At 44.0% G+C, this 26,449-nt stretch overlaps 1 protein-coding gene across 1 annotated transcript in view; it reads left to right on the top strand.

Annotated features, from left to right (window-relative positions):
- FOXP1 (forkhead box P1) overlaps positions 1-26,449 on the top strand; it is a 119,790-nt gene that overhangs the window by 30,401 nt on the left and 62,940 nt on the right. The window contains exons 3-5 of the mRNA XM_058813097.1: positions 17,997-18,134; positions 19,227-19,316; positions 24,546-24,705. Coding sequence (XP_058669080.1) covers positions 18,015-18,134; positions 19,227-19,316; positions 24,546-24,705 — 370 coding nt within the window. The 5' untranslated portion in view covers positions 17,997-18,014. The remainder of the gene's footprint in view (positions 1-17,996; positions 18,135-19,226; positions 19,317-24,545; positions 24,706-26,449) is intronic.

Genomic DNA, 26,449 nt, shown 5'->3' with positions numbered 1-26,449 from the left:
CACACACAGCCCGTGGCCAGCTCGGCCCCTCTGCCCTTCCTAACACAGGGGGGAAGCCAAGCTGTAAGAGCAATGTAGTAAAACAGCAAATTGACCAGTAAAAGAAATCAGTAAATGAAGAGAACAGCTATTAATATGCCAAGCCAAGATGTGTAATTATACCCTAGGACTTTTCCAAACTAATACATGTTAAAGGTGTAAACCTATTAAAGGAGAGATTTTTCTGTACAGGGAACTTACGTAGATAGAAGGATTTACACTGTATTTTATTCTTGTATTATAAGGTATAAGGAACATTTGAGCAAATCCAGTCATTCCTATTATTACAATATCATACGTTTTTCATACCATTTTATGCAGTTCTTCAAAAACTTTGGCACTAATTCTCTTTATATTGTTAGGAATTTTCTTTTAAAAACAGAATTCTTTTTCTCAAATAGTTAATTAGATTTTGAACTTCAAATACAGTACTTTTTTTTTTTCCTCCCAAGAATAGGGGTGTTAAATCCATTGTGCTGGCCAAATTACAGTTTGGATAGTTACATTCTCTCTGCTTAATCACCCTGCAATTTCAGTCGAGTGAAGGATTTGGTGCCTCAGGTGTCCTGAATTCCTTCAGGGCTCTGTGTGGTGAAGCTGCTGCCACCCTCCACCCCAGAAGCTGATGAGTTTGAGGGCAGAGAATTTTTGTCTCCTTCCAGAGATCAATTTTTGCAGTATTCCTCTCCTGTTACACACTTTGCAGCGAGTTTGTGCTTTTCCAAACCAAAATCTTTAGACTTATTAGAGGGATTTCTCTTGTTACAGGAAGAGAATTTTTTTATCTTTAAGGGACCACAGAAAAATGATTTTATTTACTTGTTTATCTTTTGCCGTGATGGGTGCAGCAAAGGAGCAGGTCTGGCTGCCACACCACATCCTCTCCAGCTCCAAGACCTGCTGCCTCTCAGCATCCTCCCTTTTCTTGTGGCTCAGGGTCGGGGAGGGGAAAGGATCAGAATAAGCAGCAGCTGGATTTGGATAGGAAATGTTGATGGGTCGTAACCCTTGCTCACAGACAGGAGCTGCATTTGCCTGGAGAAGGGAAGCAGGAGGGAGAGCCCTGTCCTTGAGTTTGGGCCAGTTTATTTGGAATGAAGGGATAGGTTGTGGCACTGCGCTGTGAAGGGCTGGAGTGAAGTACAAAGGAAAAGCCCAGAGCACGCAGTGAGCCCTGCTTAGTGATGCACAAAGGCCTCTGAGGCGGCGGGATGAGCCCAAGGGAGCGGGAGCAAAGTCCTGTGGCCGGGCTGTTTGCTTAGCCAGCGCGGCTGCCGGTGTCTGGCCCCTGTGAAACCAGATGTGCGCCATCAGAATGACTGACGTGGCCAAAGGCCAGGGCATGGCTGTGCTGAGGCTGGGGCTTCTCCTGCCCTGCAGCCTTGTTTTCCCAAAACAACAACACCTCCTCCTCCCCTCCGGTTCCCCATCCTGCTGGGCTTACTGAGGGGCTGCTCCTGACCCGGAGACAGCGAGGAGGAGGAGGAGAAGCAGCACACTGTGGCTCAGAGGGTGGTGGTCATGAGGACACATCCTCATCAAGCCCTGCTTCCTAAAAAGCTCTTTTTCCATGTGCATTTGATTCCTGAAGTCACAGAGCTTTTTCTAGCAGGAGCAGAGATGCCAGTGCTGCTTCCAAACTCCATCCCTCTGTAGCACTAGCAGTGTCACAGCTTTTCTGTGCACTCCTATCTAACACGAGGGCTGTTGACTACACACCTCTTTAGGAAATAATCTGGGTTGTTTTGTTGTGTGTATCAACTTAACTGTTCTGCTTTTTAAAGAAGAGAAAAAGCTTTTCCCTTGGCTGCCTTCTTTAAAAAAATAAAAATAGCTTTTGAATATTGGAAGAAAACTTGGAGCTGTGAGCCAGCTAAATAAACTGTAGCATGAAACCTTAGGGACCACTGAAATGGGAACAGTGGCCCATTACTGCTAAGAAGGTGTTTTATTGAAATATATTGAAAATACTCTGATACATGTTCCCAACAGAGTGAGTGAAAAATGACAATGCCCAGTGGTGATAGAGGGTGTTCTCACAGGAGTACCAGAATACAGAACTCAGCACTTCTGGACTGTGAGCACAATGGTTTGATAGGTGTTACTACCTAAAGGGACCCATAGCTAATCAGTTTTATTGTAATTTATATCTCTGGCGATACATTCGTGTGTGTAGGTTGGGTTGTTGTGGAAGCAGACCAGGGTTTTTAAAGAGATCCTTTGTGAGTGAGGTGGAGCATTCAGTCTCCTGATGAGAGAGGCAGATTACCAGGAGAGGGCAGTGCTTCCAGCAGTGCATTCCCCACCAGCCCCAAACTGGGCTGATCCAGCCCCAAACACCCATCTGGGGACCCTGGGGTGGCTCCAGCCCTCCACCCACACTGGGACACCGGGCAGGAGATGGTCTGGGGTGGCCAGGAGTTCACTGGTTAATACTTAACAGGCAAAAATGTGTTTGATTGACATTTGTTTTGTTGATGTTTCATTCTGTGGTTTTTTTTCTTGCCATGGCAACTTTAACATCACGACAAAACACCTACTTTTCCTCTCGGAGCCATCGCTGTTGTCATGCCCAGTGGGTTATTTTGGTAGACAGGGCTTGTTCTTTTCAAGTGGAGGTGTTCCCATCTCCTACCAGATACCACCTCCAGTCTTTCCTGTCCTAAGAAGGTTTTCTCTGTGTGAACACTGTGTTTCAACCCATGGCAAAAAAATTATAAAAAATAGAGTTTTAGTGGAAACTGCAGCATTTCCTCTACTGTACGTGACATAAATGTCATCTCACATAATTAAGGAAAGTAACTGAGAACAGTTAGTGGTGATTACCTCTCAATATATTGTGTACTTTGGGGCAGAAAAATAAATTATGAATAATGCCCAAGCATACGTGGAACAATTTGCACACTGTGTTGTGAGTGATGCAGACCTGCTGGTAGAAGAGTGTGCTAATAAATTTTACTTTGTGGCGGAAACAAGAGATTACAGTTTATTAGGAAAGGAGATGGCAATTTATTAAGATCAATCAAATATGAATGCACAGCAAAAATGATGCCATACTTATTTATTTATTTATCTAGAAGCATGGGGGGAGCAATTATATAAAATTTGTTGTTTACCTGTGATGTTTGATTCATTATTAATATTTTTATGTTTAGAGGGAACCATAATTTTGCTGAAATGTCTTCCATAACTCCTGTACAATCATATTCATAACTCACCTGAATGTTGACACATCCTGCTGTGTATATATAAATTAACTAGTAACACTGGCATTATAAAATGATGCATTAAATGAAGATGTGAATGGTAATTTAAAGCATGCCATGAAGTGAAATTTAAACCATTGTACAACACTGAGAGGATTTAAAGAGCCTTGTTCATGCAGAATTTGCAGGGCCAGTAAGAAAAATGACAGTTTCACATCAAAAAAAAAGAACAGTAACAGAGACACAAGGATTACTGAAATGTTAATTGCTTTGGTGTTCTGTTTTGTTAGACACCATCAGCCTAAAAATCACATTTCTGCCTGAAGATATTTTACCACGAGGGCATTAGCTGAGATTATTAAAAATGACCCAAAAAACTGTTTACTTTGTCCTTTTTCTCAGCACTTTGTGGGTTGTAAGTTTCACTGTTTCCTGTTTAGTCAGTTGTTTTCCCCATTTGTTTTTGTAGGTCTTTCAAACAGCAACAAGGGAAAATGAAGCATTCTCAAAACAGGAAAATATGATTTAACCCCACAAAAATGGGCCTGAGGATCCAGGAGTGGGAATAGTATCCGAGATGGCCTTTTTCCCTCAGAAGTGCAAGCAGCAGTTTGGTTTTTCAGCAGCCCATGGCTCTGGTCCGAGTGTGAGCAGCCTGGTTTGGCACTTGCCTTTGCCAGGCTTGGCGTGGCCCCGCTGGGCACGTGGGCTCCTCTGTGCCACGGAAGCACTGGCACCTAAATCCAGCTGAATTGCTCCCAAATTCCTGTTTGGGAAGCAGGGCACAGGGTTTGGCCCACTACCAGCTGCCAGCGTGCAAAGTGGGACCTGTTTGGCCGTGCCTGCTCAGGAGAACATCTCAAGGACTAAGTGCAGATGCATTGCTGTTTTAGGTAGAAATTGCCTCGTATTAGGACTAGACATAAAATTGACTCATTTGGGGCAGGTTGACTCTGGTTAGGGAAGATTGCACTTTGTGGATCTCTTTTCTTTTTTTCTTCTCTGCCCTGCAGGCAGCTGAGGCTTTTCTGTAGGCAAGTCTGAGGTCTCTGCATGGAGAGGTACCTGCAAAAGTCTGTGAATAAAGTGTACATGTAAAATGATGGCATAGCAAAATCATTTATTCCACTATACTTGTCGTAATTCATGATCTATTCCTCTCACTTGGACCTTAGAGCTTAGTATCCAGTGATAATTTTCTTTCACCTAGGTGAAAGATACCACCACCTAATATGGATCAGATCCCATGGGCACACAGTGCCAAATAACCTTCTAGCCTGCCACGCTCTCTCCCAGTTATTTTTAATGTATTACTTTATGTGTTCTGTTTTGAATATCCCTGTCTGATGGTCTCTGTCTGTGATGACTCTTTATAATTGAATGGAATTAAAGTGGGAGTTTATGGTTCTTCTTGGTCTTTTAAAATATTTTGCTGGCTTAGAAATGCATTATATTTCATGGTGACCTTGCTTAACAAGTGCTACCATCTCTGTTACTAAGGCTGAAGTTTTTAGCCCAGAGCAGATGTTGGCTGAGCTTGCAGGTATGAAGCTTTTATATGAAAGGGTATAAAACGCTTTAAAAATACGGCTTGCAGGTTCTGTGGCCAGAACTCAGTGCTTAGACAGCGCCTTTCAATTTTCAAAGTGTTTTGCAAATATTAGTCTATAGAAGATCCTGAAACAAGTCATATTATCCCCAATTTGCGGATGAGGAGGCAGAAATGTTGGAGCCATTGACTGCCTTGAAATTGTGCAGGCCACTGCAAAGCCAGGCCAGGAACACTGCAGACTGAGCTCTCAGAGAAAGAGGCATCCTCAACATCAGAGACATTAAAAAATAGCTAGGGCCACCAAAATTCCTAGGTGACTTGCCCAAGGCTTGGGAGAATTGTTAGTGCCAGAGCCAGCAGTGTGCTTTTGCTTCACGTGTAGCTCTCACAGCTTTGGGCTTGCATTGACAATTACACTTTTTCTTTGCCCCTGGAAAGAAGAGAAATGCCTTGAGCAAAGTAGTAGGCTTCATAGAATCCCTTTTTTTTATAAATAGAGTAATGCAGAGCTTGGCTCACAGGTGTGTGATGAGCTGGTGACCAGGGCAGAAGGAGGGCACTGGCCTTGGATTGAGCTGTGTGCCTGGCTATGGTGATACTGGAAAAGAAGAACTGATGATGTGAGAATAGGATTGAGGCTTGTCTGGGTGAGAAGTTTCTGCTGAGTAAAACAAGATGAATCAAAAGATTTCCCAGCTAGGATCTGTAGAGCATCCCCTGATGATCTGCAGAGACTGCCTGGGCATGCAGCCCCCTGCTCATTTTGGCTACAGAGTTGGTCAGGGTGTGTTAACACTCAGAGCCTTCCAAACGCTGCTCCTTTGCCGTCGGGGCTGCTGGGAACGCTGCCACAGCAACTCTCATAGAAATCCAGCAGGAAGGAGGAGGTGGTCCACAAGAGAACTGTTGAAAAGTTTAAGTCTGTGTATTCTGTCGTGTATTTCCCAAAGCAATCCAAGTTCCTCGAGATTACTTTGAAGTCCAGGACAGGAAGGATTTCTCTTAAGCACAGGTGATAATTATTACTAGCGTGTTGCATGCTTTATGGTTTGTGTTACTGCTGAGCTCCCGGTGTGTCGGGGGCTGTGTGTGTACGTGTGTGCTTAGCTCTGCACAGATATAACAAGGATAAATCCTGGCTGTTCCCATGCCCTGTCTGTGCTGACCTGCTCAGGGCGTCCGTGCCCCTTTAAGAGGCAGGCACTTTCTGATTCATGTAGGCTGTTTCTGGCAGATTTAGGGTCTTGCAAAAGATGCCCTTAGTCCCTTATTAAATATTCATAAGAGGGTGGGGTCACATTTTTGTGACCTGAAAAAAATCCCATTAATAAATTTGTTATCTGACACGAAAACACTTTAGGGTGGAAAGCAATCCGTATCGCATCCCATTTAACATCAGATCACAAGTTGTCAGTAAATTGGGTCCTTTGTCTTTGCTTCTTGTGAGGTTCTTCAGCAGCATCACTAATGGGGCTATTGTCTGACAGCCCCGACTCCTGCAAATAACGGGAGGTTCTGCTGGGAATGGTGTAGGGCAGCTTCTGTCTGCTCTTGTGCTTGCACGTGAAGTAACTGAGGAGTTACTCTCTGCATCAATTTTGTCTTCAGAAACTATGTGAAAAGGTAAAAAAACTGTAATTGAAATAGGGGGGAGAGGTTTTACCAAATATTGCTGCCTGAGATGAAGTAGTTGATGATCTCTGTGGGATACAACTCAGCATATGCTATGGATGGGAGCTTTTTGGGGAAGGGAAAACAGGGCACCAGGTTTGTGGTAATCCCTGGGTTAGATAGAGTTCACGAACAGGGGGTCGAGTTTGGGTGAAGTCTGGACAAGCATTTCTTGGAGCTCGCCCGCCTGAGTTTGTGAAGCTTATTCTGAGTTGGGCGTACCGCACGTTTGAGAGGTGCCCCAGACCCAAACACAGCGGCTTTCGGTGCACGGAGCTCGAGGCTCGGCTGCCTTAGACATCCACGTGTGGCCGTGGATGTCCCCGGGCAGGGCTGGCAGGGGGACTCGGGTGCCGCCGGTCGCCAGGCGCGGCCGAGGGAAGAAGGGGAGACGCTCCCCTCCGCAGGCCGGGCGCTCTGCCCCGCTTCGGTGCAAACTCCCGTCAGAAGCACCTTGTGCTCGTTTCTTTATTATTCTCCGTTCTACTTTCCGATACCGAAATCGCGGGGTGGTGCGGCAGAGCTGTCGGGCAGACAGCAGCAGAGCGGCAGCCACTTTCCGCGGGAGCCGGGAAAGTTGCGGGGCGGGCAGGAGGCTCTCCCCCGGGCCGCCGCCAGCGCGCTCTGCCGGCGCTTTCCCCCGCCCCGGCGTCCGGGGGGGTGTCCAGCCGGCGGTGCCCGGGCGGGGGGCGGGGGCGGCCCGCGGGGCGCCCCGTTCCGGGGCGGGGTGTGCGCGGCGGCGCAGGGCGGGGCCGCGCGGGTGGCGGCGCGGCGGCGGCAGCCCGCGAGCAGCGCGCCCCGCACTCCGCCCGCGCCCGCGGAGGCTCCGCACCGCTCCGCGCCCGCCGCTCCGCCAGCCCGCTCCATGGCCCGGCGCGCCGCTCGCCGCCCGCCGCCGCCCAGGTGGGTGCCCCGCGGGGGGATCGGGGGCGGGAGGCCCGCGCAAAGTGGCGGAAAGAGCCGCGGCGGCCTGGAGGAGCCTGGAGGAGCCGCGCGGTCCCGGCTCCTCCGCGGGAGGAGGAGGGAGGGAGGTAGGGAGGGACAGCGTGTGCGCCCCGCAACTCGCCGGGGGTTTTCAGAAGTGATGAGCGGAGCGTGTCGCCTGGCGCCTGTCGTGACAGTCGCGGGTGCGCGTAGCCGGGCGGGCTGTGCCGCAGCGCTGGAGTTGGGAAGAAGAGCGAGGAAGGAGGGAAAGTGCACGGAGCCGGATAAAACACAGGTTTAAATGTCAGGAACCGGGATCGCTGAATGGATTCGCTAGTCAATTTACCAGGGGGAAATTGAGTGAGCGAGCTTTGTTTTTGACATTGACTGGTGCTGTGAACCCCGGCGAAATGGATGTAACGGGATCTCGGCGCAGCCGGGCTCGGTGTCAGCGTTGCAGTGCGAGTGAGCTGAAATTTCGAGGGTGGTGGTGGCGGGGAGGAGGGAACCCTTAGGAAGTGGGTGGTAAGTTTAGAGCAAAGTGCATATACACTCTTCCTCTCTGCAATTAACTCCTTCAAAGCCAGCTTGTTTCCGAAGGCGGTGAGAGTTGTGACTTGTGCTGGTGGCAGGGAAAAGCCTCTCGGTAACGCGACACAGTCCTGCCGGTGCGTGTGCCGGCGTTCGACACGCTACCATTTCATATTTTTAAATAAAAACAAGTTTGGTGGCAGGAAGTGTGAATCATTCAGGGTGACCAAGATCTGTTTATGAAAACCAAACGGCTGGATTTATTCTAGCAGTGAGTGTTGAGTTGTGAACTACAATAAATCGCTGAAGTTTATTTCTAATAAAAAGCGACTTGCGTACGCTAGTTTGCTTTTTTATAAATAAACTTAAATGTTAAAAATCTTTTCTTTTATTTGGATCACAGCTGATTCTCATGCCCGATGCTCCCGGGCCCAATCCTGGAATGCCTTGTGCATGTGCAGTAGCTGTAGTAGGTGAGGAGCCTCTTTACCCTCCTCTCCCCCCGGAGCTGTAAGCACCCTGCCTGTTAAATTATTTTTTACCAGATCGAACCCCTCGTAAGTGTGTTTAATGTGCGGAGCTTTCAGGCATCTCGCACATCTTTTACACCAAGTTGAAAGGCATTTCTGTTTGCTTCTAAAAGTCACGGCTACAACACATGTGCACATGTGCGTATGTCATTAGAGTGTGCTTCTGTCTGGTAAAGAAATGGCTTTTGTTGATTGTATATTTATTGTAGTAGCAGCCTAGGAAGTCTCTAAAAGCAGGCTCTGTCCTCGCAGCCAGCGGAAAATCTGCTGTCAGAGGGCTTTCAGTGATCTCCTGTGGCTACGTCCAAAAAATTTCATTGATAAGGCTGCAGAGATGAAACCCGAGTCCTGCCTGAACAGAGTAGCTGCCTTGGCCTAGACTGTGATAGAGCTGAACTGCAAACTGATTGGTCTGACACTTTATAATCAAAGTTGATTTATTGTTCATTAGTAGTGCATTAGCCCTTTCAGGCAAGACAGTTATTTGTGTAGTGGCCTGTCAAACAAAAGACCGCTAGCACCTGTCATTTCTAAACCATGAGATAAGCAAGCAGATATTAAGATAATGCAAATAGGAATACAGTGGAATGAGGTAAAGTTCTAGCAATTTCTCCGTAAGAAATACTGTTTTATTTAACGTGCTCATGCTTAGCAAATAGAGGAACTGGATTATATAGTGAAGGGGTTCCCCTGCACCAGGATCATCAGGAGGAGAAGGCGCTGGGAATGAGCTGGGCATCCGTGGCTTGTGGTTTCAGAGCACCTCGGAGGTGAGCAGGGACTTGGGGCAGATAATGAATTGGGGAAAGCCAGTCACTGATACAGAAGGAAGATGTAAATGCTGTTTTGTAGCCTTAATTTAATTTTGTTTGATTTTGGTTTTAGTGTGAGAGCAAGACTTTTTGTGCTTTTTTCCCTGACTCCTTCCTCCTCTTCCCAATGGACAGATGTCATAAAAGGATGCTCTTACTGGCAGGGGTTAATTATATGAAAACTTGATGACATCACAGCAGAGCTGTGAGAATGTCAAAATACATCTGCTGCCATATTCAGACATATTGCTCTCCCTCCTCTCCCCCTATATCAGCTCCCCTCCCCTCTCAAAAGGGAATGATCTCATGACATAAAACAGAAAACAACACAAGTGTCAAAAGAAAACAAAATTAGTGAACTTTTGTCTGCCACCATAGAAACGAGGATTAACTTATGTTATTCCAGAGCATGGAATGGAGACTATCTGCATGAGGATATATAGTGTATTGTCTTCTGTGAATTTTCATTTGACAGGGATTTTGGAGGCTGTGATCTTAATTAAATCTCAACTGACTCAAATAATGCATCTAAAGGCATGCAGTGTTGCGTAACCTTGCTGAGTTGGTAAACCATAAATCATCAGAAAGCTTATGATAGGAAGGGCTGCTTTGAAATTTTTTTTGTTTGCTACAGTTGGTTTGTTTTTTTTTCTGAGTCTTGTTTAACATTCACTTTGCTGTGCCATTGTGCCCTCCCTTTTCTAAGCACTGTTATTTTTGCTTTAAAAGAAAATAAAAAGCTCAGAGACATGCTCTGACCAGTCACTCAGCTGAACTAAAGAGAAGTCATAAATACAATGGGATTGACAGGGAAGAAATAAAATCCCTGCGCTGTTTTTGCAGGGACCTCAGTGCTCAGAGGAAGGTGTGGGTGCCTCACGTTCTTCTGGGGCTGAGTGAGCCCTGCACACGATTTAGGAGTGTAGCTCTTAACCCCACGCTGAAATTGGTGCTGGGGTGTGAACAGCGATCAGAGCCCACGGTAGAGGGGTCACAGATGGATGGTTGCACTGATGGACAGTGGGCTCTGATGTCTGCACGAGTGCAGTTGGTTTTAGTTGTGTGCAAGGAAGAAAAGGGTTGCAACAGTTGTGTGGAGAAGGATGAAATGGATTTTTAGGCATTGAAAGTGAGGTAGGGCAGTCAGAGCGATTTCTTATGCACCGTTTTAACCTGAGAGTGCTCAAGCACCCTTGATGCTTGAGAATGAAGCTGTTCTTAAAATCCTGAAATTATTATTTCGGTGCAAAATGCCTTGGTTTCTGTGTCTGTGATTACATGCTCCGGCAGCTGGAGAAAGGTAAGGGGAGAAGGATTTTTACATTCAGAAGTTTAGGGAGTTTCAAAAGCTCCTGTGCTTTTCTGTGCCGTATTTCTTAGTCTTTTCAGAGCTGCTGTAGACAAACGTGAGCTGGGAGGACACAGCACTTGGATTTACTTTCTGTAAAGGTTTCTCAGTAGCAGGGTAACTTACTGGTGTTTTTCTCCCCTCTTTGCTAGGGAAAAGTGGTAGCTGGGGTAGTTTTATCAACACCTGCAGAACTAGATTGTGGGAAAGTCCTGACACCATAAGCTAAATTTGTTATTGTTTGGTGAAAGGCTTGGCTGGTTTTAAGCAGTTTGTTTGTTTTATTGAAAGCAGAACTGCATTACTGGAAACTACTTTGCTGTAGTTCAGTTAAAATGTTCTGTCCTGTTTTGTTTTTATAAGGTGCTTACTTGTTCAGCTTCGCTTTCCAGTTAAAAGGAAAGGGGAAAAAAAATCCACCATGTACTCATCTGCAGATTGAAGTGGCTGTGTAGAGATTGGGAGAGAAGCAGCACTGGCAAATATCTCTGCCCCAGCCTTTTTTTCTTCTATTTTATTTTTTTCTTCTTTTTAACCTTTCCAGTGCGGTTTCCTGCGCTAGCAGGAGGATCTGTAGTCTGTATTGAAGTTGAATGAATGTTATAGAACCCAGACTGAATATTGAACAAATAAGTGGAATTGTTAATTGTTCTGTGCACTAGTTTCGGACGGATTTGCCTTCATTGATTAGGTAAGATGCTCTGTTATTTGGGAGGGACAACAACCCCTCCTCCCCAAACTGACAACGGGTTTTAATTTTTAAGCTTTATCTTGCCCTTAAATCTGAAACATCATTGTTCAAATAACTGAGAACAAGGTAAACCAACAACATCAAAAAGGTCGGCTTCTGTGATTTCTCAAGGGCTTGTTATTTTGTACTTTCCAATTCTATTTGATGTCTTGACAAAACAAGATGACACAAGGGAGAATACATTAAATTTTGATTTTCATCTAACCTGTTACAGTAGTGGCAGCTTAATTTCTTTTACTTTTTACCGAAGACGGCTTTTTGCACAATTACTCTAATTGCCACGCCACTTTATGAGAAGGTTTCTTTGCGGGTTGCCCATTTGCCTTGATTTTGTGAGGCATTTTTTTGAACGTGCTTTGACCTTTAACACGGCGAGCTGGCTGGTTGGAGTGCGTCTTCATTAGAAGTAAATCAGTGAATGGCAAAATTGTCAAAGAAGCAACTGATGTTTTCTCATTAGAATCTAATTTGCACCGTTGTGCTTAGCTGTGATGTTCAGCTGTAGGTGTCTGCCATAGGTGTGAAAACCTGCACATTTTTAAGCAAATAAAGTTTACAACTGTTATCAAGGCGTCGCTTGGAATCAGAGTGGCAAAGCCAACCCGAGTGTTTAAGCAGAGCTCTGGTTTGTGTGGGAAATAAACAGCATGATTTAACTAGGTGGATTTTTTTTTTTTTTTTTTTCAAGAATCACTAATTTTTTTTTCAACTGGCCACGACAGTGTACGTCATCTCAAATGCCCGGGGTTTGAAGAGCAGGCAGCTATGGATTTGATTCTTGCAGGAAAAAATAGCCAGGGATGTAGAGGGGGCTCATCCTTCCTAGAAATCTGTTGGGAGTTGCAGTTCTTTAAAATCTGCCCTAAGAAAAAAAAAAAGAATAAAGGAAAATCCCCTCTGTATAACACTTCTCTTTCACTCACATGAAATTCTGGGCATATTAAATGTTGCTGCTTCAATCGTGGTCTTTTATTATTTAATTAAGCTCTCCATAATGTATGTATGAATTAATACACAAATGTAAGGAGTCTGACACCATGATCATTCTCAGTATATTAAGGGTATTTGGGAGAGAGGGTTTCAAGGGGTTTTCAAGGGCTTTAGGGGTATTTTGGATGTTTCTAAGCAGGATTGCTTTTGCTTTATTTGAGGCTTTTTTGGCAGAATATTTTGATCTAACATTTCCCTTCCTAAACTCTGGAAAAAAATGCAGGTTTTTTCCCTTTTTTTCTTTTTTTAGTTTTAAAGTGAATCATTATAAATTCACCACTATTTCAAACCATGTACAGCAGGTTATATAATTTTTCCTTTCATGCTAGAGATGGAAACAAAAATGGTAACTTTTTAAAATGTGAAAAATTATGATGGTTATCTCAAGCTTAAAATCTCACTCATCTTTTTAAAGGGGTATTTGGATGTGTGTGTGTATCTTCTGGTTTAGTCTCTATTTGACAAATGTTAGATGTAGAAAGGATTTAATTTATGTAAACTTTATATTTTTATGCAAATTAAATGGGTATTTATTATAGCAGAAACAATTATCCTGGCACTTAGTGAGAAACCTGGTATGCATGAGAAGTGGAAGATAAGATCATATGTTTCATTCTGTAAACAAATACCAAAATATTCCCATTTTTCCTCAGCTAGAAGAGAATGCAGAAGACGGCAGACATCCTGACATGCCAGGGAATGTCAGCATAGCCCATCGTTTTGCTTTCTGTGGGTCAGAAAGAGATCTTCACTCCTGATAAAATACAATAAACAAAATTATAATAATAAAATGCTAATTTAATTTTAAGGAGGTTTTATTCCCTCTTACAAAAGGGAGTTGTATTGTTACAGAGAGCACAGTTATGCTAATGACAGACTACTTAGCTGATTTTACATTAATATAATAAACATTACCTGTCTTAATGTGCTGTGCTGTATTATGGCAAAAGAACTAAGTCTAAAAGTGAGATTCCATTTCGCATAATGAACCAGCACTGCAGTTCCTGCGTGAATAATTCCGACAGTGGCGTTTTGTGTGGGGTTTTGCAGGATGAAATACTGTGTCGGAAATGTTTTAGTCTCAGGATGGAAGCAGGTCCTGCCTGCCCTCAGCACTTCTTACTTTGCTGGGCTCTGCTCTGGCTTGTGGCATCGTGCCTCTCTGCTTGCCAGGGTGTCAGTGCTTTATCTTCTCCTGTTTTGCATTGTTCCGCCTGAATTTTTTTTTATATTTTAAATATATTGCATTTAATGTCTTGCTAATAGGGCAGCTCAAGTTCATTGTTTGGTTTTGTCTGGCCGTAGCTATTTTTACTGTCGTTCAGTATTTTTAACTGTTCCTCAGCGACTTGTTCTTTTCTGTGTTCAGCTGTTTTGTTCCGTTTAACTTTTATCACAAAATCTTTAACCGAAGAATTGCTGTTTGGAAATCCAAGGTGCCTGGGATGAGGGCTGACTGAAATCAAGTTCGAACATAGATTGCAGGAGAAAAGGATTTTCTGGCAGAGTTATTCTTTATGAATTAAGGAAATCCTCCCCATCTTCCATGCATGCCTGCTGACAGTTAACAGGACTACAGCCGTATCCAGCATTGGAGGCACGGGGTGTGAAAATGGCATTCTTCTTTTTTCCTTTTTTTTTTTTTTTTCCTTCATACCAGATTAAACTACTTGAAATTATTTAGCTAGTATTTAATTATATTAATATCACCAAAAATGAAGGAATGGAGATGATTAAATAGGACTAAATCATTTTCATCCCCGTGACCCTTGTCTGGGTTGTGTGGAGGAGTGACAAATGCATCCCTGCTGTAATTTCGTGGGGAAGTTAAAGAGGAGCTTGGCCCAAGTTTGTGGAAGTTTCCCTTGGTCGGTCTTGTCAAAATAGGGCATTTTTAGGGCTTGAAATGGGAGGGTCTCAGAGGGGATTGTGGGGCCAGGAGGGCTTTGGGGGATGCAGAGGACCGGAGGCAGAACCCTGGGAGAAACAGAAACAGTGAGCGAAGACAATTGTGAGTATTAAAGACATTTTTTGCCGTTGATGGTATTAGCATGTCAGCAGGTCCATACTAGCACAGCTCCCAAAGCCAAATTGCAGCTGTATTTTTACCTTTGCTGCCAGGTTTACATGCAGCTGGGTATCTACCACACCCTATTGTTATCAGTCAACAATACCAAAAGTAGTTCATTAATCATATCAATAACAACAATCATGTTTCAAGTGCAAAATAGAAATAAACAACTTGAAAGAAAAAATAAAAGATTGATTTCTTCTCTGCATGCTAACCTAGCATTCTTTAAATATATCTGCCAGTAGTTTAATTTGAACTTCAACTCCCTGAAGGCAGTAAGACAGAATTATTTTAGTTCTTCATAGACTGCCTTCTGTGATTCATTGTTAACTCATAAAACATGCTCATTTTCATGTACTTAAACAGTTAAGTCATTTTTAAAGTTGGTTTGTAATTTTTTTTGGCAACACATTTAAGTTGACATCTAAGAGATAGAAATCTAAAATGAATTTATAGCTCTTGGTTTAAGTTTCACTTACTATCAGACAAAATATCAGAAATAAATATTTTTTATCTAACATAATGTAAAGTATATTGCACAGTATCTAAAATAAAGTTTAGTTTTGACTGAGTACACTCAAAAAGGGACCCATAAATATTAGAGAGCTGTAGTTAAGAACTTACATGACTGTTTTAAATACTATTGATTTAAACCACTGGCTAGATTTTATGAATCAAAGTGTAATTTCCAAGCTTTGGCTATATTTCTCATCACTAAAGCACTCTCTCTTGTGTGCCTTTAGCAGCTTTCCAGACATTCAACACGGGATTAAATGATAGTAGTTACAATGATCAATAGGTTAAGACCGGTACAATCACTCTTACCGCTAATGACCTCGGTAGTAATGGGTAATAAAGTGTGGGCTATAATAGCCTATTGCTGGTGCTGCATGCCCTTTGATTCCTAGTATTACCGGGGACTAGCTACATGGAAAAGTTGGACGTTGGGAGTTAAGAGAGTGGATATATAGGCCATCATTCTTAACTATTTAAAGTCCCTCAGACCGTATGTGTGTGCCCACACTCGTCCGGGATGTGTGTTGTAATTTTTAACACAATAGTTTCTGGTTCATTTAGGTTTGTTTGTGCAAGGTTTCCGTAAGTTGCTTTTGTGATAAACCAAAGTACAGGCCATGGCTAAATGTGGCTGTTAGCTGTGTTTATAAATGGAAGGCAGCACCTTCTTTAGAAGCGCAGGTGTGGTGTGAAAATGTGGTTTCAGATGGTAAAATGAAGTCAAACAGACCGACACAAGCTCGTACTCTGTGTACTTGTACTCTGTCACTGTGTGCAGTACATACATGCATTATTTTTTTCTTTCTGCTTAAGTGCTTCTGTTCTAGCGAGGAGTGTGCAGCTAAGAGATTTGTTACTGGAAGGTACGTGGCCAGTTTTCAAAGATAGGGCCTAATCGCCAGATCTGTCCCAAGATAAACGTGCAGAGAGGCCATGGAAGTGAATGGGAGTTGTCCCTGCCCAGCTGACGGCAGAATGCAGCCCTTTGGATTAATCACCGATGTGTAGGGTTTACAGCACCCCACCCTATTCCTGTCTGCATCCCTGCTTGTCGTCATAAATCTGACTGAAGAGTATTTGTCTTGTCTGTCTTCCAAGAAGGGCACAGAAAACATACTTAAGCATGCTTCCTCTTCTGTTTGCTTGGTCCAGCTTCAATAAGAGGTAGTACAAACCCCAGGGTAAAGTAAACTTCTCTGGGGATGAGAATAATGAAGGTGAGTCACGCTTTGGGGCGAAGATAGTGACGGCAGGATTTAATTAAATAATTTTTCTACTCCCAGAAAAGTTTGTAAAAGACTGTGGATTAAGATATTCTGAATTAATGGGATTACCCATCCTGATGACTCAGTGTCCTCAGAGTTGGTCCTGCATGGCAGGGTGGTGGCTTTCCCATAGGTACAGGGACATGGCACCATGAGAGAATGGCCACTGGTTTTGGTGGTTCTGGTGTTTGTCCTGTAATTAAATCTCCTTTTGCCCACCCCATCAGTGATGTGGGAATGTGCTGTGCCACGGGAAGTGCTCAGAGGACCTCACCATGTTGGCATTAATGGGATGTCATGGGATGGTGCTGGGCTCTGCTCAGGTAAACATTTTGGAGGCAGTGTCTGGCCCTGGCACGCGACGTGTACACAACAACACGGGGAGATGTGCACTGTACATGCGTCTGACCTTCAGGAACCATTTTTAGTTCATCAAGATTAGTGATGCTGAGAAATCAGGACATCAGTGCATAATGACTGTGAAATTAGGAATGAGAGCTTGCTATGCAAATGACAGGACAAATCATGTGAAAAAGTCAAGATAAACTGCATATTAAGACATTATGTTACATAAAATTAATACTGCATTTCTCTCTTGCTTACTACTACACTGGAGGTTTTTTTTTTTAAACTCCTTTATCTTCTGATCAGCTATTGTCTGCTGATTTTTTTTTAAAGTGGTGCACAGAAAAAGTGCTAAACATATTATTAGCTTTTATTGTAATACATGAGATGACAGGAGATCCTTTTTAGCAAAGTATATCCTTTACTGCTTTTAGTTTTGTGCTGTCATGTGTTTGATTTAAAACTATCGAAAAGTAAGGTGCTCTAATATTACTGTTAAAACTCATACAGGTTTTGTCTTTTCCTCTATTGTTTTTTCCCTTCTTTTTCTTTTCCTTTTTTGGAATGGAGGGTAGAGGGGTGGGTTTCTAGGGAAATAGTCTTCTTGCATTACTGGGACTGACAAAATGGTTCTCATGTAGTCTGCAAATTAAACACAAGTGCAGTGATTATTTTGAATAGCTAAATTACATTCTAGAAAGCTTGCAGAATTCATAGCATTGTCATTAGGTATCCGCTTGAATACAATTTGTGTAACCTTGGCCAAGACAGCCTGTCATTTTAATGTCAGTGTTTTATCTGAACAAGACATCATCCTTTCAGATACAGTGTACAGGTTCCTTGCAAAGATGCCCGTGCAGAAACGTGTTAACAGTTGCAAATATGAAATGCTATCAAGTTCATCACTGTAGCTGTTTGTCACTGAAATGTCATGGAAAGCGGCTTTTAATGGTATCTCACATAATATGAAAGAATTGAAGACATCTGTATGCTGGGTGAATATGGAATGGTAAAGACATCGTGGTAGGGCCTTTCTGTAAAAATTGCATAGGAGTCTAGTGCTGTTATTCACATCACTGAGCCTTCCTTCAATTTTCTGAAAAACCGGTCGTAATAGGGTCTAGATCCCATCAGCACGGGACATTTGGCTGTTGGATTTTTCTACAGAAGGGCATTCTGGGAGGGGAAGGACCCAGCTGATGATTCCTTGTACAAATAAATAAATCTTTATCGTATTACTTACTTTAAGGAATTTCCATCCGATAGTGTTTTGCAAAAGGGGAATTTAGGAAGGTGTGGTCAGTACCTGTGTGCCAGCCAGGGTGGGCTGTGAGGACTCTCACCTTCAGCCCCCTTGATGCCAGAAATGGGCTCCCCTGGCATGGGGATGATGGAGGAGCTGTGGGGATGTGCTCTGACCCTCTCTGTCTCCTCTTGGCCTTCAGGTTCCAGTGTCGGTGGCTATGATGACACCTCAAGTGATCACTCCCCAGCAAATGCAGCAGATCCTCCAGCAACAAGTGCTAACTCCCCAGCAACTCCAAGTCCTGCTCCAACAGCAGCAGGCACTCATGCTTCAACAGGTAATTGTTTCCTTGACAGCTGCTCAGGTGGCCCCTATGGATGCTGGAGGCTTCACCTCCTGGAGCACCCTTGGGGAAAGAAGCTGCCCACATCTCAAGTCTGAACCTTGGAGCAGCCATGCTGTGAGCTGCACTGACTGCTCTTTTGTTTTTAATTCTAGAAATAGCTACTGGAAACAAATCCAGAGAGCAGTGCTAGGAGTGTTTCCAGGATCAGCTAAATAATACAGATGCATATTTAAGTGTCAGGACTTCGGCAGATGTCCCTGTTGCTTTTGCCTGCATCCCTCAGAAGGCTTGGTGTGCCCTGAATAATTGGAATAAACAAGGTAGAAGGGCCATACTTCCCAATTTAGACCTCGTTATTTCCATCTGGAACCGTAAAGGGCTGTGGAAACAGAAGTGGAGAGGTTTGCAAGCCTGTTTGATTTCAGCCGACATATGCTGGGCTGTGTGTTAGAGCTTCTTGCAGCCCGTGGTCCTTTCTCAGCTGGAAGCTGGCCACCAACAAGCCCCGAGGCTCTGTTATTACAGGGTTTGGCACAGCGGGGTCTCAGGGAGCCTGGGTGGGTGGGTGTCAGCATCCCCCCAGCCCAACCCTGCCTGCTCCTCCTGGCTCCCAGGCTCGTCCTGCCCGCAGCCGGAGCGCTGCCTGTGCATGGAGCACATCTGGGCAACGGGAGGAGGAGAGCATTTCCCAGGATGTCTATGCATGTATTGAACAACACTTAATACAGTCAAACCCTATCATTTAGAAAGCATGTGTGTTTCACAACAGAGATCCGCCAGGCTCTCTCAGCAAGGGCATTTTGGCTTTGTTGTTACAATCAAAGGTCATTCCTTGCCTTATTTTAATTAGTTTGTGTAGAAAATGGTATGTTTTTCATCAGTTCATTTTGGAGATTACTTTTCAAACGATAATGCCAAGAATAGTCAGTGTGCACTGAATTTATTGTTGAGTTTCAAACTAAAGGTCAGACCATTACAGATAAAAGGATGCTATTTTTCAAATCACAGTTTGTGTGTTACACCAAAAGGGACACTGAATTGGCTCTCCACTTTGTAACTTACCATCTTTCCTTTTCTTTGTAGCAGCAGCTTCAAGAGTTTTATAAGAAACAACAGGAACAGTTGCAGCTTCAACTTTTACAGCAACAACATGCTGGAAAACAGCCTAAAGAGGTACAGACAATACCCATTTTACTTTCAAACCACAGATCCCTGGGGACTGTCTAGTGGCTATTAAACTGTCATTCATCTTATAAATGATTGCACAACTGAACTGACTCTATCGGGCCTCAGCTTTCAGATTTAGAGTTATTGTCCTGTTTTCGCCTGTGTTTTCCTGTGCTTTCCATTTGCTCGCTGCCACATATTTTATAGCAGAGGACCAGGCCTTGCTGTTTGGTATGAGTCCTGGAGCAGGCATCTAGACTTGTATTTTGGGAGAGTGCTTTGGGGAGTTAGTTATGGTGGAGAGGGGAGGGGGCAAGGCAGCAGGCCCAGATCGCTGCTGTCCTCTCTAAACAAGGCAGAATGCCGAGAGGTGTTGAGTTTGGGCTTGCACTTTCCAACCAGGGAGGTTCTGGTTGCACATTCCTCACACTGGAGCAGCATCAGTGGTACACAGAGAAGAGGTGGCAGGAGACCTTGCTCTGATGCTACCATGGTCCATAACTGGAGAGGACAGGCCAGGGTAGTTTCTGCCTGTCCTTCCCTTCCAACATAACCTGTCACATCCAAAGCTTCATTGGTTTTGGTGTGCTTAGATTTAATTTTCCTGCAATTACATTTACTTTAAGGTGCTGACCCCACCTGATAAGTGTGGAGGAGTCTGAGACTTTCCTGTTTAATCTGACATCAGTGCTGGCTTAGGTAGATCCTAGAAAGCTGCCTCTTGGCGCGAGACACTGGGTGATGTCCGGTGACAGCGGCTACGCTCGTGTCACCTGACAAGGGGTGTTGCTCAAAGCATGCACCGATTTCTGCTCCCCATTCCCCTTGAAATTTCGGCAAATCGTGCCACCTGTGCCAAGTTTCAACCCAGAGTGAATTTTTCCAGCTGAGTTATAAACCCCTGAAAACAGGGGGGTTTATAATGGAAACGCTGACACAACCTTAACCATAGCGCGCTTACGGGCGCCACTATAATAAAAAGGGAACAGATTAAAAAGTGTCTAAAATGTAAATCTAAAGGACTAACAGTAATTAAAATGGAAATGGCACAGGGAGGGAAGGCATGTAATTGTGAGATATCACTGTGCAGAATGCTCTCAGCTTTGTTTTGCTGGCTGTTTTTCTAATTCAGTAGGGCTTACTCATCAGTGGCAGTTCAATGCGCGTTAATGACTCTGGGATGCAGGCATCACTCTGGACAAAGAAATGATTATTGTGCGGTCAAAAGAAGTTCAAAGACAAGAAGGGAATTTCAGTTTTTTCCTTAGAGATCCACATTCAAGAGCATATAAATTAAGCCAAATGTTAAAAACCACAGTCTGAAAGCTGACTTCAAAGTCACAACTCTCTAATTAATGAACTGCGAGCTTCAGTTTGGACAAGTCGTGGTTTGATGCGCCCATAAATCAACATGACAGGTCTGTTTCACAGTCTCAGACAGCGCTTGTCATTGAGTCACATCAGATGTAAACACAGCAGAAAAAAGAGGGAATATGAAGGAGGTGCAATTGATCAACAGAATTGGTAAAAACCCACTTTTGAAACGCATTATGCATGATCACAGGAAATGGCGATAGCCTCAAGAGGCTTTCTCCTTCTGCTGTTGCTTTTTTGAATCAGATTTCTAACAGCCTTCAAAAGGGAGAATAAGAATTATGGAGCTTCTCCCCTGTGGCTGGCAGGCAATAACCCCCTGTTGTTATTTTGTGCTTCTTTCTTTTCAAAGGCGTCAAAATTTAGTTTTTTAAAGATCTTTAACTCTATATTTGAAGACAAACAATAAAGGGCTGCCACTGTCATTCTTATCAGTTACCAGGGATTGTATTTTTTCTTTCTGTTGCCACTTCTTATTAACCTCTTATTTGGTCTATTAGACATAGTTTTGAATGCAAGCCTACATGCTGGGAGAACATGAAAGTTCAGATGAGCTCAGAGGGCAGATAAAGAAATTTGAAGGGGAAAGTTACACAGCAGAATGAACGATAAAAGTTAACTCTTCTAAATTGCTGTTGTCAGACAGGAGAGCATCTCAGACACAAAGATGAGGGCTTGGAGCTTAAAGAAAAAAAATACTTTGTGTTAAAAAAGACAAGAAGGGAAGTTAGACAATGTGATGGCATTTCAATATCTAACACACTGATTTACTGTGGTCACACTTCTGATATTACACTAGCGAAAGCAACAATAAGAAAGGACTCCTTCCTGTTTCAAGAAGAGCATTTTAACATGATAGCTGGAAAGAGAACAAGGACCTTACTCTCTCCAGCTTATTCTAGGGGTTTGGGGGGGAGTATTTTTGCTGATGGTTTTAGTGGAGATCCATTTCAACAATGCATTTCACCCCACAGGTTTGTTCAGCCCAGCTTAAGGAGGTTATTCTTGCTAAATTAGCATGGTAAAGGTGGTCTTGTATTATTTTATTTCTTCCCCCTCCCTCTGGCACTGAAAACTGACAGGCAGCGCTGTGGTGGGGGCCGGCGGCTGCCGTGCTAACGAGGGCTGAGCTTGTACCTTGACAGATGGAACAAGCGCATTCATGTACAGCATCCCCCAAGTCATTTTGTGAGTGCCTTGTCCTATTGTGCTCTGGTGAAAAAAGGAAAACACAACAAACCTCCCCAGCCCCGCAGCTGAACGGGACCCGAGCCCCGAGCAGAGCAGCAGACAGACCCCAGCGAGGTTCCTGGGGTTTCACTCGAGGGCTGTGCGGGTAGCAGAGGCTGAGCAGTGCCCGATAGCGAGGGGCAGAGGTGCTGGGGGGGATCTCAGCCCTGTTCCTGCTCTCCCCTGGACAATTCGGGGCTCCCCAGAGCTGGGGGTGCTCAGGGTCTGGCGCAGCCGCGGCGCTGGACGGAGCGTGCGGTTTCCCGAGCGGGGCCGTTTGTCCTCCGGCGCTGTGACAGTTTATGTTAGGCAGTAGGGAGTAGCCTAAGAAAGAAAAACAGACCTTTGACAGAAGCTTTAGGGAGGGGATCAAAAATGCAAGTTTTATCAGGATATTTCAGCATTTTAACACTGACTACTGACCTGACAACAGGACTGCACCGAGACCTTTTTTGTATGCATTCAATTGTGAGAAGTAAACAAACTGCCTTGTATCCTGTGTTTGGTAACTGGGTGGGGAGCGCAGTTTGGCAACATGTCTTGCTTTTAAATTCTTTCTTGGACAATGGGCCTTGTATACTTTTATATCCTGGCTTTTCAAAGTAGAGTGTGTTCAAGAGCTTTTCTTAGGATAGCTGAGAAGACATCCAAAAGGGCGTCATTCAATTGATATAAAGGGTTTTTTAAAAAATCCCTATGTGCTAACTTTGCACTCTTATGGCAAATAGGTAAAACACAGCTTACTACTGGTACTAATAATATAAATATGTTAATATAAATTCATTAAGTGTATATATTTTAAAATTAATATTTATGGAGGGAAACATTACTTTAGCTCAATACAACTGTTGCTGGGGCCTGCATGCATATGGTGCTGTTGCAAATAGTTGCAACAAATGGATGTGTCAGAGCAAGCTGTTGCAAAGAAATGTAAACTCTCCGAGTTTCAGAATATCCAAACACCTATTTGTTTAGATGTGTTCCTGAAGTCCAAGGTTTTCTTTGGAAGTAAGATAAATTGAGTTTATAAATAAGACTAATAGAATGGCTGGCTCTCAGAGTTGTGGGTATTCAGTCAGTTGCCGTATTAGGATTGATGGGGCATGCTGGCACGAGAAGGTGGAGGTCAAACCCACAGTTGGTGTCTGTCAGTCGTGCTCCAGCAGCTCTGGTGGGACTTTCTCCCTGTGTAACACCAGTAGGGAATGGGGCCAGCGATCCTCTGGCTTGGTGTCAAGGAAAGGTGACAGAAAGCTTGGGATCTGGCTGGGGTTTGTTTGTGAAAGTGTGCGGTTTGGTAAGAGTTAATTTTCTTTCCATAATTGTTAGCCATAATGTGTATAAGACCTCCACCTTGATATGATTCCTAGCAGATTAGGGATATTAGATAATTTCCTTCTATTTATTGTACTACTGCACTGTATTATCTTTCTATCACTCAGATAATTACTAAGGAAATCTACATTAATTTTTTTTGGCTAGCACAAGGAACTGCTAAACACTGGCATGATGTATTGATGTTTTACACAACAAAAGTTTTCCTCCTGTCATTGTACAATAAATAAAAAGATATTTATCAAAATGCAAAGCCTTTCATGGATTTTAAAGAACAAAGCAAATAAAACACAAGATGAGCATGGAAGCAAAACCTAGAGGCTTCCTTAACTGAACAAAATTAAGGACTCTGAAGCCTCGAGTACTGTACATATTAAACACTCACATTCAAGTAAGATGTTGTTTGCTAAATTATGAATGTGTGTAATTAAAATCTAGTGGCTGTTTCTATGAAAGATTTACAATGTTATTTCATCGTTTGTCATGGCTAATTAACAATATTAGATGAAGTTTTTCTTCTTCAAAGGTCTGATTTTTTCTCATTTATTTATGTCAGAAGTGATAAACAGAGTAGTTAAAAGCTTCTCCGGGTACAGTAGTGAGAAAAGCAACATGTTCTTTTACACCTCGAAGGTTCAAGGTTCACATCCCTGTGGAGTAAAGCAACTCCATCTTCTTTCTAGTGAGAATAATTAAAAATTTCAAAGTGCAGAAGTAGCAGCCTTAAATACAGCACAGAATAATTCCAGTGTAACAGAAAGTATTGTGAGGCTTGATGGATGAAGAAGAGAGTGAGTATAAAATACCATAAATTAAGCTAGTCGAATTGCCTTAATAGTTGAGACAGCCCTTGAATGAGCAAACAGAGCACAGTGCAGGGTTTCTTGTTACATCTAAGTGTGATGTGATCATGGGGTGTGATTCTCATGTTCTTTGCCTCGAAGAATTACCCAGGATTTTCATCAGCTTTTGCTTTACCCACCACTGGAATGCAGCCATGTCTGGGGTAAAACATGAACACATGGACCAAGAAATGCTATATACATGGGATGGCAGCAGGGATTTAGGTTTGGTGAAAGTTAACCACTGGAGATGGGAATCTGCAGCCCTGTGTTAGCTCCAGCATCTAACCATACCTTGGGCTCCTTGCCAGGGGTGGTGGGCTCACTGGCTTGGCCTTGATACCAAGCGACTGCCATCAGAAATTGAAGCAAGTTGAGGAGCGCTGTGAATCCTCTGCTTTGCTATTGTATTAACAAGTGTGCATTTTAATTTTTTTGTTGTTGTTTTTTCCAGCCCCAGCAGCAGCAAGTGGCCACGCAGCAGTTGGCCTTCCAGCAGCAGCTCTTACAGATGCAGCAGTTGCAGCAGCAGCACCTCCTGTCTCTGCAGCGTCAGGGGCTGCTGACCATCCAGCCCGGGCAGCCTACTCTGCCTTTGCAACCCCTTGCACAAGGTAGGTGAGGGGCTTGGGTGGCAGAGCCAGGGCAGGGGCGCACACTCACACAGAATTGTCTCATGGGGGGAGGAAAAGAGCTCACAGGCTCATAGGATAATAAGCACAGAAAGGTTCTGCTGGGCAGGGCGGGCATTGTGAAGGTGTTTTCTGGGAAGGGCGGTGCTGCAATCCTGGGCTGCTCTGACTGGCGGGGTGCAGAGGGCTTGGAGTTCATGTGCAGTTTGCACAGCTGTAGCCAGTCTGGCAGACTGAGAGCTGCTGGTCGTGCTCATCTGGGCTCGGAATCCTTCACAGGAGGAGTCTTTATTGATTCCTGGTGCTGGCTGCATGGCTAAGGGTGTGTGTGAGAGCAGCTTTTCCTTTCCCAGATGTGTTGATTGGGCCTTCCTGGTCCCAGCCTGGCCATGAGCTGGCACGGAGCAGCTCTGACCTGCAGGCTGGGGAGCTCTGAGTGCCCTTGGCTGTGGCTGCCAGGGACAGGGGACAGGGCTGCTCTCCACAGCCTTCGTGTCACTGCCTCGGTGCTTCTGTTCCTTCCTCCACACTGAGGCAAATTGGGATTAACTCCATTTAATTCTAATGGTGTTATTGACAGTTAGATCCTCCTACATCTTTATTCAGTCCTGCACTCTGCAAGAAGTTACTGCTTTGCTGAAATCCCAATTTATTTTATTTTTTTAATACATTGATACACTGAAAGCACTAGTTAAATCCACAATACTTTTCACAGTGATTATAACCTAGGGGTTTCATTCTCTCTTTTCTTTTTTGGTTTAAATTTATTATTTTACTTTTTAAACTGGGTTTGTCTGTAAGCCGTGGGACAGTTCAACAGACTTCCCTGAGCTCTGGCTGCTGTGGTTAAAGCAGACTGTTTGTAGTTGGCATGGTTCAGGCATGCCATGGCATCAATCATGATGCTGGTATTTCTGAATAATCCTGCCTTCTCCTTCCCTTGCCCCATAATAAATTTGAACATTCACCTTTATAGCTTGAGTCAGTCCAGCTTGAATGATTTGGGATCTTGAAAGCAGCCTTAGGGTTGTTCTTAGTTTCTAAATCATACAATGAATTTACATTCAGCTCTGTTCACTTAAATGGAGGCGAAAAGACAAAATTGCTTCTGTTCTTCACCCTCCTTTTTTTCTGTGTACATAGCTGTAAAAAAGGAGAGTGAGGTGGCTGGTGAATATTAACTTATATGGATAAACAGAGGCCAAACTGGGAAGTGGAGTCTGCTTTGCTGTGTGGCTGACGTGCTTTATTTAGGCTTATTTTTACCAGACCCAGGAAGGTATTTGAGCCCTGTGTTGAGAGGCTGAGCTTTTGGGGGCCTGGCCCCTGACTCCCCACATCTCAGTTCAACTTCCCAGTATCTCAAAACTGGATGCCTGGTGTAGAGCAGCACTGTGCAGGAGTTGGAGGCTGATCCATGGGAAGGTGGTGCCCAGCTGGGAGCTGCAGGATCAGGCTTGGGGTGTACCTGGTCAGTCACCATCGATGCAAAGTGATGGGGAGAAGGTGTGAAATGAGTCCAGGAAAAAAGGGCATGTAGATGAAATGCCATTTCTGCTCGCAAGATGTTGTAACGTGCATTAATTATGCCTCAGATTTATTGTTGGAAGCATCCCGGGCTGTTCCCACACACCCACCGGACTCAGGCTTCAACCTTGCTAATTTTTCCCACAGCTCCTATACCATTAAGTTGGCTCAGTGAGGTTCATTGTATAGTCCATCAGTT

This window comes from Ammospiza caudacuta, chromosome 12 (genome assembly GCF_027887145.1).
Source record: "Ammospiza caudacuta isolate bAmmCau1 chromosome 12, bAmmCau1.pri, whole genome shotgun sequence".
NCBI classification, from domain to species: Eukaryota; Metazoa; Chordata; class Aves; order Passeriformes; family Passerellidae; genus Ammospiza; species Ammospiza caudacuta.
The sequence above is the reverse complement of the archived record's forward strand: the minus strand, read 5'-3'. Positions and strand labels throughout refer to the sequence as shown.